We start from the raw sequence: 13,465 nt of genomic DNA on the forward strand, positions 1-13,465 counted from the left end.
TAAATTTAAGTGCACTATATTCTTTACAGCGACAGTTCCCTAAAAAAAAGGTTCATACAAGTTTCTGTTGTATTTAACCATGAGTTTCACTAGAATGTTATTTCAAGTACATGTTACATGCAACATCTAGTTCATTATCAGTCAATTGGTTCAATTGTTCTCCAACAGAAATAACTATGCTTGAGTACATCGTATGGTAGCACTAATACATATTTTAATAAATAAAAGCATGCAAGAGATCGTCAACTATTCTCTCCAAGATGTCTCATAGAGCGTAGACAATTGATTCTATGTAATTGGAATATATGAAGACTGCATAGTTAAATAGCGTTCAACAGTGTAGCAACGGATACTGTCAACCAACTGTAGTTCATATTTCATATAGTGTTCTGTATTTTCCGTATATTCAGCATAGCAACTTCGTCACAAAGCACATTATATATTTATCACAGCAGGTACATATGTATCACAGCATATACATATCACAGTCTTGTAAGATAAAAAAGTCGTCAAACAGCATCTCAGTTATCAAATTTTGTTCTCAATGGAACTGCTTTCGATTCACATATCAGTCTTTCGCATTCAAAAATTAATAATAAAAATTATCACAGCATTTATACATTAGAAAAATTCCTACCAAAATAAGAATAATTAAAAAATTTGTACTTACCAAAAATGTAGAAATATATGCATATAAAAATATGGATATATATTTGCAAATATAACAACAAGACATAAATAAGAAACTACAACAGACAATTAATATTGCAAGTATCAAATTATCGATTTCAGATTCATTTTCTCTAACAAAATATAGTTCTCTCTGACACAAGTACGATGCAACTCAACGAAAGTAGAAAACAAGTTGCGTAGAACACATTTCACTGTGTTCAGAATGTATAAAAACAATTTATGCAAGGAAAATGCAGCAACAAGTACAACTATAGAACAATAAAACAAACAATTCCATGTACAAATTTTTCGGTACCTGTAGTTTTCACCATAATATTCTTTTCCAAATTCTTTCCTCTGATTGTATCTTCTTCTTCCACCTGTATACTGGTTTTCCATATCATAATACTGCGAAGGTTCAAACTCTTGTCTGGTGTCTTTGTAGTTTCTCTCATACCTGAAAGATAATGTTTTTTTGTAACTGTGAATATAAGTAGCAAGTTTTAATCAGATAACACATTTCATCTCCATATTTCAACATGCTAATTCTATCAACTTTATACAACTTATAATAATTTTGACCTTTCTTTCTTACGTACAGTACTTACTAGGATGGGACAGAATTATTATTTCTCTATTCCTATACAGGGTGATCCATTTGAGATGTCAGTACGTGGCTGTTCAGTCTAAGGAGTCAGGCTTTGGGCTCCGGCTACAGGATGCGTGCAGGTTCGAGTCTCCTGGGGGAAGCATAAAAACTTCTCTTCTGAGATTTTGGCCTGTGTATGAAACCGGTGGCCACCCATCATCATGAGGAAACTGTGGAGCTATGAATGAGTAGTGTACGCTGGTCATGGAAACTTACAACAATAACTGGGGGTTTGTCATGCTGACCACACGTCACCCTGTAACTGGTGATGATCACCCACCTCGGCAGGTGGGAACGAGGCCTGCAGTCAGTAGGTAGCCCCTGGCCTTCACGGGATGTTGCACCAGGGATTATTATAAGACACATTGTGTGTGCTGTTGCAGCATGAGCACCATCCTTGGCTACATGCAAGCTAGCACCATGTGATTAAAGTCTGTAAAAAAACTTACATCCTTTCTGCTTAGATTACAACATACTGCTCAGAGATGCATACACTACTTTTATGACATCTCGAACAGATCACCCTGTACAATAAGCTACTTCATCCAGATACTGTATGAAAAAGTTTCAGGATATTGTTGCTATAGACATACAAGTGATACCAACTCTGTCAATGCTAGAACTACTCAAAATAAATGTTCCTCCACTTATGAAAATTTTACTGCATAGGGCTCATTCACTAGTGAGCAGCAGCTAAAAGTGAGCACCTTTTCTTTCACTGTTGCAACCATCAAGATGGAACAAAGAGCTGCAAACAAATTTTGTATTAAATGTTGAAAAAGTGTGACAGACATTTTTGATACTGCAAATAGCATACGGAAAGAACTGTTTATGCAGTAGCAACAAGGTGTCAACAATTTTTGTAAAAACAACTTCAGATTTTTCAGACAAAGAACCAACATTTTCCAGACTACAGCCATTAGGCCAGTTGCACATAGGATCAGACATGACACGATGGAATGCAACACAACACGACAAGTCAATTCTGTTTGTTAGCCAAAATATGAATGAAGATTTTTCCATGTTCACTGTAGGTCTAGGTCTATCCTTTATAATTTGGGAAGTGGGTAACAATGCATTGTAACAGATTACAGCAGATTCAATGTATCAATGTGCATGTAGAATTAATGTATCAATTTATATATTTTGAATTGAATCTATGTATGTATGTATATACTGCAACTGCCCTTGCACTGTGGTGGGTCACGGGCTATTCAGATAAGATTATTATTGCCTCCCCAGTTTCTGGTCTGTGGCTGAAGTGAATGGATTTGGGCATGCGGAGATCATTTTGTCGCAAGCTGCTTCACATGAGACCAAATTGCATGGGCCTTCATTGTTTAGTCACAAACCAGCGCCACCTGTTACAAGGTGACTCAGGTCAAATGTTTTGTCCGGTGTGCGTCTGTCCGTAAGAGACTCATGTTAAACCTTCCCAGAGATGGTTTTCAACAAAAATGACACTTCGTGTCCTATCATGTCGGATCTGGTGTGCAGCTGGCCTTAGGATTAGTATAATCTGTAAGCTGTTAAGTATCAGCTAATCCAAACAAATCTGGCCTGTCTTTACCCTCGTCAACCAACAGTCTAGGAACTGAGAAAACAGCAGGGATGGAAACCAGCGCAATGCCGCATGGCAGGTTTTGGCCTTCAAGGACCACATAAGGCAAAGTTAACCTTGGAAATACCATGATGTTTATTTTTCCAAATTTGTCAATAAACTAAAACAGCCATTATATTAGCAATTACCTATTGTAAAAATTTAGGGATGCAGCCTCGCCTATAAATTCTATTCATGCAATAAATATTGCAAATTAAATGACTATGCTGTTTTTTTTTCAGTTAAATTTACTATTATTTATTTCATATGATTAAGATCCAATTATTACTGGATATATTTCACAAGAATTACCTGGGTGGTGTTCGGGACCCTGCATAACGAGGAGGGGGGCCTGGAGGAGGATTTCGCCTTGGAGAAATTTCCTGAGGAGACTGCTTTCGTGGTGTAGGAGATCTGTAATGAATGGATAAAACGACAGGTTGTAAATGCAACCACTGCTGGGATGGGATGGGTTAACTGGCATAAACTAACTGAACAAAGGAACAAACTGTCCTTTACCTAAAACTGCCAATACTCTCATAAAAAAGCAATATTTACAACATACAATTCAGTCAGAATATCTTGCAAATACTTGAGAAAATATACTACATTATATAGGATTAAAATGGGACAGTTTAATACGTACTCAAGTACTAGACAAAATATTTATGAGAATGAAAGATTAACATTTCGGTACATAAACTGGGTACATTTTGAAATCAAAAGAGGTATATAAAATGGAATTTCAGTGTTTAAAGGTGAATATAACCCTAAATTTGACTTAAAAACTTATTACACAAAATAAACATTTCCCTTCTAATAGTACATTTATATAGTTATCAAGTATTATGTTTATTCCTGTGTAAATAAGTCCATGCTTCTCAAATATTTACAGCAGATAATTAATTCTCCATGATTTGCATAACTCACAGGATAATTCAGACTTCAAAAAGCGTTTTATCATTACATAAACTAAATTTAGTTTTTAAGACTTTATTTTACATTATTTCATGACAAAATATGGTAGTAAAATGCACCTTACACCTTTGAAAACCATTAAAATTTGACATTGCAGTGCGTTATTTCAAACTTCATGTTTCCGTCCAAGACGAAATGTGCATGTGTCTATCGATTACTATCAGCTGATGATGAAGTGGCAATGAGACTCTATATCCTAATCATGAGTAATCCAGCAAGAAGCTGCATGCTGTAGCACCCACTAGAGCACAATTTTTTGTGACAATGACAACTAACTGATAAGGTGACAAAGGAGGACTCTACGTATTATCACTGTAAAGTCAGACCTGCCACCACGGCTAGCCCCTCCCACACATATATACACAGAATCACTCACTCTCTCTCCTAGTGGATGACTGAACAGTACCTTGATTGCCTTATTCCATCTCCGTGTATCCTTGCTTTCGTCCCTTGCCCTTTCATCTCCGTAGCTGTGATTAACCTAATAGCATAGATAAGAGATGTATTTGTATTTTTGTCACGTGGCATTGCTGTTCAGCCACTTTTGGCCAATTGCAACAACATGGATGTGATGATCTGACAATCACAAGGAACACCCATGCCAAGGCTAGTAATTTGAGGCACATATTTTTTGAAAATAAAGAAGCAAAATATTGGTTCAAAAACAGTCAATTTCGGGTTCAAAAGCGGTAAATAAAATAAAATTTTGGTGTTATAGCGGTGAAAAATCGGATCAAAAGCAGTATATAAAATTATATTTTGGTTTTGAAATTGTGAATATAACCCTAAACTTGATTTAAAAACTATACTTCTTACACAAAATAAACATTTCTGTTTTAACAGCATATTGCATAACTCTCAGGATAAATCAAACTTCAGAAAGTGTCACAACGCTAAATAAACCCCAAATTTCGCATTTTGCAGTTCATTTCGCATTACTTTGTGACAAAACAGGGCAGGAAAGTGCACCTTTCAGAAAGATGAAAAATTAACATTACAATGTGGTATTTCACATTTCATGTTTTCGTCAAAAACAAAATATTAGGGATGGGACCGATTAATCGGTATACTATCGGTATTGGCCGATATAGGCATATCGGTGTATCGGTTTATCGGTAAAATTACCGATTATTTTACCGATCCGATATATCAATAAATATCTTATAATTTAGTGTAAAATTCTGCCATTTTGTTGTAATTTTTATGGATAATCTCCATGCCCTTCTTTCTAAAAAAGTAAATGTCTAAATATTCAACTTCTTTTGCACTGCAGTCACCTCGAAACACACATTTATTAAGGAGATCAATTAACATTTCATGTTCATCAAGGACCATTTCTAATTTTATATCGGATCGGTAGAATATCGGTTATCGGTATCGGTAAATTTTATATCGGTACTTTATCGGTATCAGCCAAAATTTCATATCAGCCCATCCCTACAAAATATGCATGCCTCTACTTCTAACCTGAGAGGGTTGAAAGAGGTGGCCCTTTCCGAAGACACCCAAATGTCAATCTCCCTTTCACATAGTATACCCTGGACTGCATTTGGCAGACTAGCAAGGCTCTGGTGTCTGAATTCACAGCCAGTAAAATCCCCTGTGGGGTTTGTAATGTGTTGTCCCTATATGTTTGTGATTGTCCCTTCTTCAAGCTCATCTTACCACAAGTCATCCTCACCTTGGTTAGCCAAAAGTGGCAGAAAAGCAAAGTGAAGTAAATTAAATCAATCAAACACAGGAACTTCGGTGGTGTGATCAAAGGTCTATCACCTAACAAGATTGGCCACTAAGCCAGCTGCAGAGATGTTTAATAAGACTACACACATACACATAAACAAACAAACACAAATAATAATAAAGTAAGAATAATAATCTACTTGAATTACAAATCATAATGAAACTAATAGGAAGGCAATAAACTATTTGTTTGATTTTTATACATGGAACTTATGCAAAAATTCTTATTCAAAAGGGATAAAAGGCTCACTTCTTACCTGCTCAAAGTGAAAGATCTTGACCTAGTCCGTGACCTTGATCTTGTCTTTGACCTCGTCCTAGTCCGGGTCCTTGATCGAGTTCGCGAACGAGTTACTGAACGTGAACGTGATCTTGATCGCGAAGGGGTGAATGATCTAGCGCTCCGTGCTGTGCTTCTACTAGGCGAGCGACTGTACGATCGAGATCTCCTACTTCGATGCCTATGAGCTTCCCTTTCACTCTTCTCTTTGAGCATTCTCTGGAAAGCTTCAAGTGGATCTATGTCTCTGTAAAAAAAGAAAAAGAAATGGAGAAATTAGAAGACTCTGTAACCAGGAGCTATCAAATTTCATGGATAAATCTGATGATTGTACACTTCTGTTCACAAAAAGTGGCACACTCGTTTGAGTTGAAGTCCAGCTTTGTGGCCACAAGTACAACTGAAGTAAGTGTTCGGAAAGCAGTAGTCTTGCTTACTATCAATCAATGTAACCATATGCAGGGAACTTTGTGTCTCTCAGACTCAAAGAAAAGGCCTAACGGGAAGATTGCAGCGTAAATATTAACTAACTGGAATTTCCACGTCTACAATCAAAGTAATGTAAATGTGAAATATTCCTGAAATTTATTTTAAAAAGAAATGCATTTTTGATGTTTGTGACAAAGTAGTTATCACAATTTGTTAGAATGCAAGGGCCCCGGGTTCGAATTTGGCCTGAGCATGGGTGTTCTTTTTGAGTGTCTCTTCATTGTAGCCGAAAATGGATGAAAAGCAACACTAAATAACGAAAAGGAAAAAAAATGCAATAAGAATAAGCGAGACAGAAATAGTGCTGTTGAAATTCCTGAAAAAAAAAAATCGGAAAAAGTGTTATCCTAGTCCAGGAGAAGGCTTGAAGAATAAATAAACTCCTCCCCCATTCGCCTTGGCAAACAGAATCGCAAAGTTGGCACTGAATATGCGATGGGAAAAATAATAGAAAATCTAAAGGAAGAAGAGTTTATGTCACAGCTAAGGGGGGCACATGAGAGGAGGTACCCCCCCCCCCCCCGCCCCAACACACACACACATCAGTCATCAGGCTATTAAAAATAAGTCAATGGTTGTCCTCTCATTTAACTTTAACAGTAAATGGAATTTTTGTAAAATAAAAATTGTCGGGCTTTACTTGTTTTACACATGCACATTGGTTTCATAATGGAGCACAAAAATAGAATTGTGACTCTCGTAAAATTCTTACCGAATGAATGAATGTCTCCGTAGATTCCAGAATAATGACTCTTCATTTTGAAATAAATAGTTTAAAATAAAAAAAAATAAAAAAATTCCGTTGGTTAACAAGATTCATCGTCACATAGCAGAATCCGCTATATTGACGGAAACTAGAGAATGGTTATCATTTAGGGTTGCTAACACTAAAAAAGATAAAGTGCTCCCCTGTGCTTAGCACCATGCCATGAAAGCGTATAGGGGGTGTGGGGGTAACGCCCCACACTTTCTTGATCCGGTCATGAGTGGGGGTGATGTGATCAGCATCACGCCCCTGACCGCATATACCTCCCAGGGTTTACCCCAGGTACCCATGTCATTCGACGTTGGGTGGGCGCCGAGGTTAGAAAAGTTCCCGGATTTCAACTGGCTGGGGATCGAACCTGGGACCTTGAACATGTTAGTCAGATGCGTTACCAACTGAGCCTGCATACACTAACCTTCCACAAAAGCACGATTTCCCAAAGTCTTCATTAATTTTCATGCACAAGCTTCACTTGTATTTTGTCAGCAATGTGTACAGCATATGTATCCTATCTGATGAAGCGTATTGCTTTCAAATTATTGTAAATAGTGAGAAGCAACATCAAAATTTTCGAGCTGAACAGGAAAAGCTGCAATCTTATGGATAAATAGCTTGATTTCTTCACCGTGGCTTGTGGCCATGTCGGTTAAAGGCCAGATTTGTAAGCTGAAATCCTAGGTTCGAGTCCCCGTGTCTCCAAAATATTTTTTCTTACCAAATGGGTGCTACATAATGCATTTTATTCTCGTCACACCAATTGCACCCTGAAACTTTGTTATTGTTTGCGTGCCAATAAGAAAATATGTATTGAAACTATTACTCGTTCAGAGAATGTGACTGTTACTCGAGACTACTTGAAATTGAGATTTTTTAGTTACTACTAAGCCTCGATATTTAAAACAAGTGCTAAAATTGAAAATTGTTGTGTGATAAAACACACCATTAATATTCTTAAGAAGAAAACAACAGAAATGAAATGAGTAATTTGTGAGGAACATCAGCAGATGTATTTTAAGATGTTCTGTCATTCACGTGTCACTCTCCTCGTTTTTATACATAGATAGATATTTACAAGTGACCCACTCGAGGAATGCTCGCACCTTAAGAGTAATTTTCAGATGGAAAAGAAAGAAAGCCTGGTCCAAATTGTAAAGTCAAGACGTGCGCAGATTGTCATAGTGCACGAGTAAGTGTTTGGATCAACCCTCTCTTCTAACTCTGTAATTTTGTAAACGTCAAGGAATATTATTTGATCCGGTTGCAGGAGTTATTACTAATTATTAAAAAAAACTACTTTTAACTAAAATTATCGACCAAAATTGCTTTCTAGTATGGTTTGTTTAAAAAGAAAGCATTATTTTCGGCGACTATATAATTCATAAACATGATGGAAAGTTTACCTGTCTCTTTTTTTATCTAGAAATGTGAATTATTTGATTTTTATGTTGTTGGAAAATTATTAATTTAATTTATTTTTGTTTGGAGAGTTAATTTTATAGTTCTCCAGCTTAAGCGTGAGCTAAATTAGAAATTGATAAATTTCGTGACATGAGAGAGAGACTTTCGTATGTTGTGTTGTAAATTAGTCTCCTTGTAATAGAGTGGCTCTGGGTTCGATAGCAGGTGGCAGTCACATAGTGGTTCAGTTCTCACTTGCAACTGTGAGTCCTGTCCCGAGTATAATTGAAGTGTGAGTGTGACGTATCCACAGACTTTTGACACGTTTTGAAAAAAAAAAATCACTTTGCCACGTGCCCCTGTAAAAATCGAGATATATTTGAAATAAATGTATAATTTTTCCTTCTCTATGTAACCTCTAAAAGCCCAGAAATATAGGTTTCCAGTTAGCACCAGATGTTTTTACATCTGAATGTTTGCTATTGAATTGAACGTTGGTGGTTTTCGAAATTACATATTATACATTAATGGCCAAAATAAATCGAAATATCAAAATCTACTTTCGAATCTTGCTACACTTCACTGTTTACCGCGTAAATAAAGAGAAGAAAAAAATTCTGATCCTGACAGGGTTCGAACTCGCGACCCTTGTAGTTTGTTCATTTAAACCACAGCAAAATGAATTGTTTCTGCTTCTCGGTCGCAGAGAAGAAACAGCTGGATTGACAGGTTCACGTGACTACGTCACTGGTGTTTACCTTAATCGAACACGGCGAACACTTGACTTTGGCAGTTTAAAGCAGCTCCCGCGAAAGTCAACAGACAAGAGGAAGCTTTTATTCAGATAGTTCATAACAAGGAAACAAACATTCCATGGAATGTAACGTCGAATTCACTTAAAACCAATTCATACGATAAGTTACCCCAGACGTTACCTGCGTAGTATAATGTGAATGGAAACGACAGACATATTTGTCCCTTTCATTTCTCTATACTGCAATCGTTGTACTGCTATTAATATTAGATTGCAGTCCGGATTCAGCTGTTTCAAATTGCATCTCGAAAGCAGAAGTATGCAGAAGTATAATAAGTATAATATAAGGATATTAATTCAACCAGCTAATTACAAAATATATATTTTACAGTTCTATTCTAAGTGCCATATGAGTGATGTTTAGGTAATTGCAGTTACTGATTAATTCTGTTTGTTTCTGATCATCTACAATCTGCGCATGTCTTGACATTACAATTTGGACCAGGCTTTCTTTCTTTCCAGTCTGAAAATTATTCTTAAGGTGCGAGCATTCCTCGAGTGGGTCACTTGTAAGTATCTATCTATGTATGAAAATAGGAGAGTGACACGTGAATGACGGAACATCTTAAAATACATCTGCTGATGTTCCACACACGTCACTCACTTAATTTCAGTGGTTTTCTTTTAAGAATATTAACGGTGTGCTTTACCATACAACAATTTTCAATTTTAGCACTTGTTTTAAATATCGAGGCTTAGCAGCAACTAAAAAATCTCAATTTCAAGTAGTCCCGAGTAACAGTCACGTTCTCTGAACGAGTAATAGTTTCAATACATATTTTCTTATTGGCACGCAAACAATAACAAAGTTTCAGGGTGCAATTGGTGTGACGAGAATAAAATGCATTATGTAGCACCCATTTGGTAAGAAAAAATATTTTGGAGACATGGGGATTCGAACCTAGGATTTCAGCTTACAAAGCTAGCCTTTAACCGACATGGCCACAAGCCACGGTGAAGAAACCAAGCTATTTATTGATAAGATTGCAGCTTTTCCTGTTCAGCTCGAAACTTTTGATGTCCCTTCTCGCTAATTACATTAATTTGAAAGCAATACGCTTCATCAGATAGGGTTCATATGCTGTACACATTGCTGACAAAATACAAGTGAAACTTGTGCATGAAATTTAATGAAGACTTTGGGAAATCGTGCTTTTGTGGAAGGTTAGTGTTCGCAACCCTAAATGATAACCATTCTCTAGTTTCCGTCAATATAGCGGATTCTGCTATGTGACGATGAATCTTGTTAACCAACGGAATTTTTTTTATTTTTTTTTATTTTAAACTATTTATTTCAAAATGAAGAGTCATTATTCTGGAATCTACGGAGACATTCATTCATTCGGTAAGAATTTTACGAGAGTCACAATTCTATTTTTGTGCTCCATTACGAAACCAACGTGCATGTGTAAAACAAGTAAAGCCCGACAATTTTTATTTTACAAAAATTCCATATACTGTTAAAGTTAAATAGAGGACAACCATTGACTTATTTTTAATAGCCTGGATGACTGATGTGAGGGGGGGGGGGGGGTACCTCCTTTCATGTCCCCCAATGGCTGTGACATAAACTCTTCTTCCTTTAGATTTCTATTATTTTTCCCATCGCATATTCAATGCCAACTTTGCGATTCTGTTTGCAAAGTGTATGGGAAAGGGGTTTATTTATTCTTCAAGCCTTCTCCTGGACTAGGATAACACTATTTCCGAAAGATTTTTTTGCATTCATTTTCAGGAATTGCAACAGCACTATTTCTGTCTCGCTTATTCTTATTGCGGTTTTTCCTTTTCGTTATTTAGTGTTGCTTTTCTTCCATTTTCGGTTACTCATGACGATGAAGAACACCCAAGCTCAGGCCAAATTTGAAACCGGGGCCCTCGCATTCTAACAAATTGTGATAACTACTTAGTCACAAACGTCAAAAATGTGTTTCTTTTTAAAATAAATTTCAGGAATATTTCACATTTACATTACTTTGATTGAATACGTGGAAATTCCAGTTAATAAATATTTACGCTTCAATCTTTCCGTTAGGCCTTTTCATTGAGTCTGAGAGAGACAAAATTCCCTTCATATGGTTAAATTGATTGATAGTAAGCAAGACTGCTGCTTTCCGAACACTTACTTCAGCTGCACTTCCGGCCACGAAGCTGGACTTCAACTCAAACGAGTGTGCCACTTTTTGTGAACAGAAGTGTACTAGGACGTACTGATACATTAGAACTTGAAATTGCTTCAAGAATATATTTCCACTGGTCTATTAATATGCAGCAATGAACCAACAAATAATTATCTAAATGTTAGTAACAATGGTTCTACATTAGCATGAAATGTTACCTTTACATGATACATTTATTTTTGCCGCTGGTGGGAATCAAATTATGAGAGAGTGATTTTTTACTACAAATCTGGTGCTTTAACCGATTACTCAACTGTGGCCAACGAATTCTGTACTGTAAATTAGAAAACTGTACTAAAAAATTAGAAATGGTAACATACGTTGAGCAAAAATGAATACAGAATTTTGGAGGGCACAGTGGGGGTGATTGGTTAGTGCAAGGGATTTGTAAAAACATAGGTCTCTAGTTGATTCCATCATCAGCCTGACAAAATAATTTGTTCACCTGAAGACAAGAGAAGAGGTGCTTTCTCGAAATGTAGAGTTAGAATGAATAAGTACAGAGCGAACCAAAAATAGCTAATGCATACAAGAGTAGAAGAAACAGTGGGTCTAGCAAAAAAAAACTGACATAGCCAAAGGGTGGGCTTTTATAGAAACCATAGGGTTTTTTTCAACGATGGACCCATCCGTGCCCCCCTTGGCCCCAAAATTTGGCCATTTTGTGGGATTTTTCACTCCTAGGCTGGGTGCATAAAATGAAAACCGGGTACATTTTCAGGTACCCTGGACCTTGGCCTAAAACATCAGGATAAGGATTTTGGTGTGGCCACCCAAAAAGTGACCCTTTGGGAGTGGATTTTGGAAACCCAGTGGGGAATTATTTCGAAAATGGCAGCGATTTAAAGGGTATCCCATACAAGTACGAAAAGTCGAGTACGAACCGAATCAGCCCCGGGGCCTGGCTACAGGGTCCCCAAAAAGTCCAAAAAATGCAGTTTTTATGTGGCCACCGGTGCCGAAAACATGGGTTGCCTTGGGAATTTTTGGCGCGAGAACTGTGACAGATGGAGCAAATCCACTTTCCGATTTTAGAAAGAGGAGTTTTGGGCTACCATGTGGTACTTATATGGCCAATAGTAACAGAGCAGCACCATTTTCAATTTGGCTTTTTTTGAATTTCAAAGTTACGTGACAATAGGTGGAATAGGTTTGTGCTAGGGTTATACTATAACAATGGTGTTCATGATAAGTATGGTGTATATGTTCACAGTCCCCAAAAGTCTACAAGAAGAGCCTCTGCAGTTGAGCATTTCATAAACCTCCATTATATGAATCCTGAAATCTATTGGGTTGAAAGCTTATCATTGATTGTACACCTACTCTTGGTTCACTCTGTATATCAGGCAATTCAGAAATAATTAAGCTGTTACAAAAATTTATTGCAAGTAAACTATTGAACTTGTGTTAATGAAACCAGTCCAGAAAGATCGAGGAAAGCAAACATTTTGTGCCTGTTTGCTTTGTTAAGCAGGGAGTTCACATTCCTACCTAAGGAAGCGCGTGTATCATCACAGCAATACACACTATCGACAGTCCCATGTTGATGTGAGTGTGGCAAGAACTAGACTATCGTGTCAATGAGGACTGTGTCACCCATGGTGCCCACATTGAACATTTGTAGGTGTATTTAAAAAAAAAAAAGATTGTTGTGGACTGGTTTATGTAAGTTCAATACTTTACTTGCAATAAATTTTGTATCCGCTCAATTATTTCTGCAACACCCAGAAGTTAATTGCACAAGGCAATGGATAATGCATGCTAATGAACTGACAAAATAAATATATATCAAAATGTTTCAAGCAAAAAGAAAAAAAAAATGTGTACCTTACAAAATACCAGGTGTTTCATAAATATTTGAGGGGTTACAAAATTTTATTACAAGTAAACTATTGAACT

General features: G+C 36.8%; 1 protein-coding gene across 4 annotated transcripts in view; it reads right to left on the minus strand.

The window, feature by feature from the left end:
- The window catches only part of snama (something that sticks like glue), a 184,268-nt gene that overhangs the window by 58,811 nt on the left and 111,992 nt on the right, over positions 1-13,465 (minus strand). For 2 of the 4 annotated variants that reach the window (XM_083125383.1, XM_083125381.1), the window contains 4 exons: positions 5,897-6,166; positions 4,306-4,380; positions 3,234-3,335; positions 989-1,129 (listed from right to left, as the gene is read on the minus strand). In XM_083125383.1, coding sequence (XP_082981509.1) covers positions 989-1,129; positions 3,234-3,335; positions 4,306-4,380; positions 5,897-6,166 — 588 coding nt within the window. The remainder of the gene's footprint in view (positions 1-988; positions 1,130-3,233; positions 3,336-4,305; positions 4,381-5,896; positions 6,167-13,465) is intronic. The other 2 variants (XM_083125382.1, XM_083125384.1) reach the window with 2 other exon arrangements.

The sequence above is a fragment of the Lepisma saccharinum genome, chromosome 7 (genome assembly GCF_977018435.1).
Source record: "Lepisma saccharinum chromosome 7, izLepSacc3.1, whole genome shotgun sequence".
In the NCBI taxonomy this organism is placed as follows: domain Eukaryota; kingdom Metazoa; phylum Arthropoda; class Insecta; order Zygentoma; family Lepismatidae; genus Lepisma; species Lepisma saccharinum.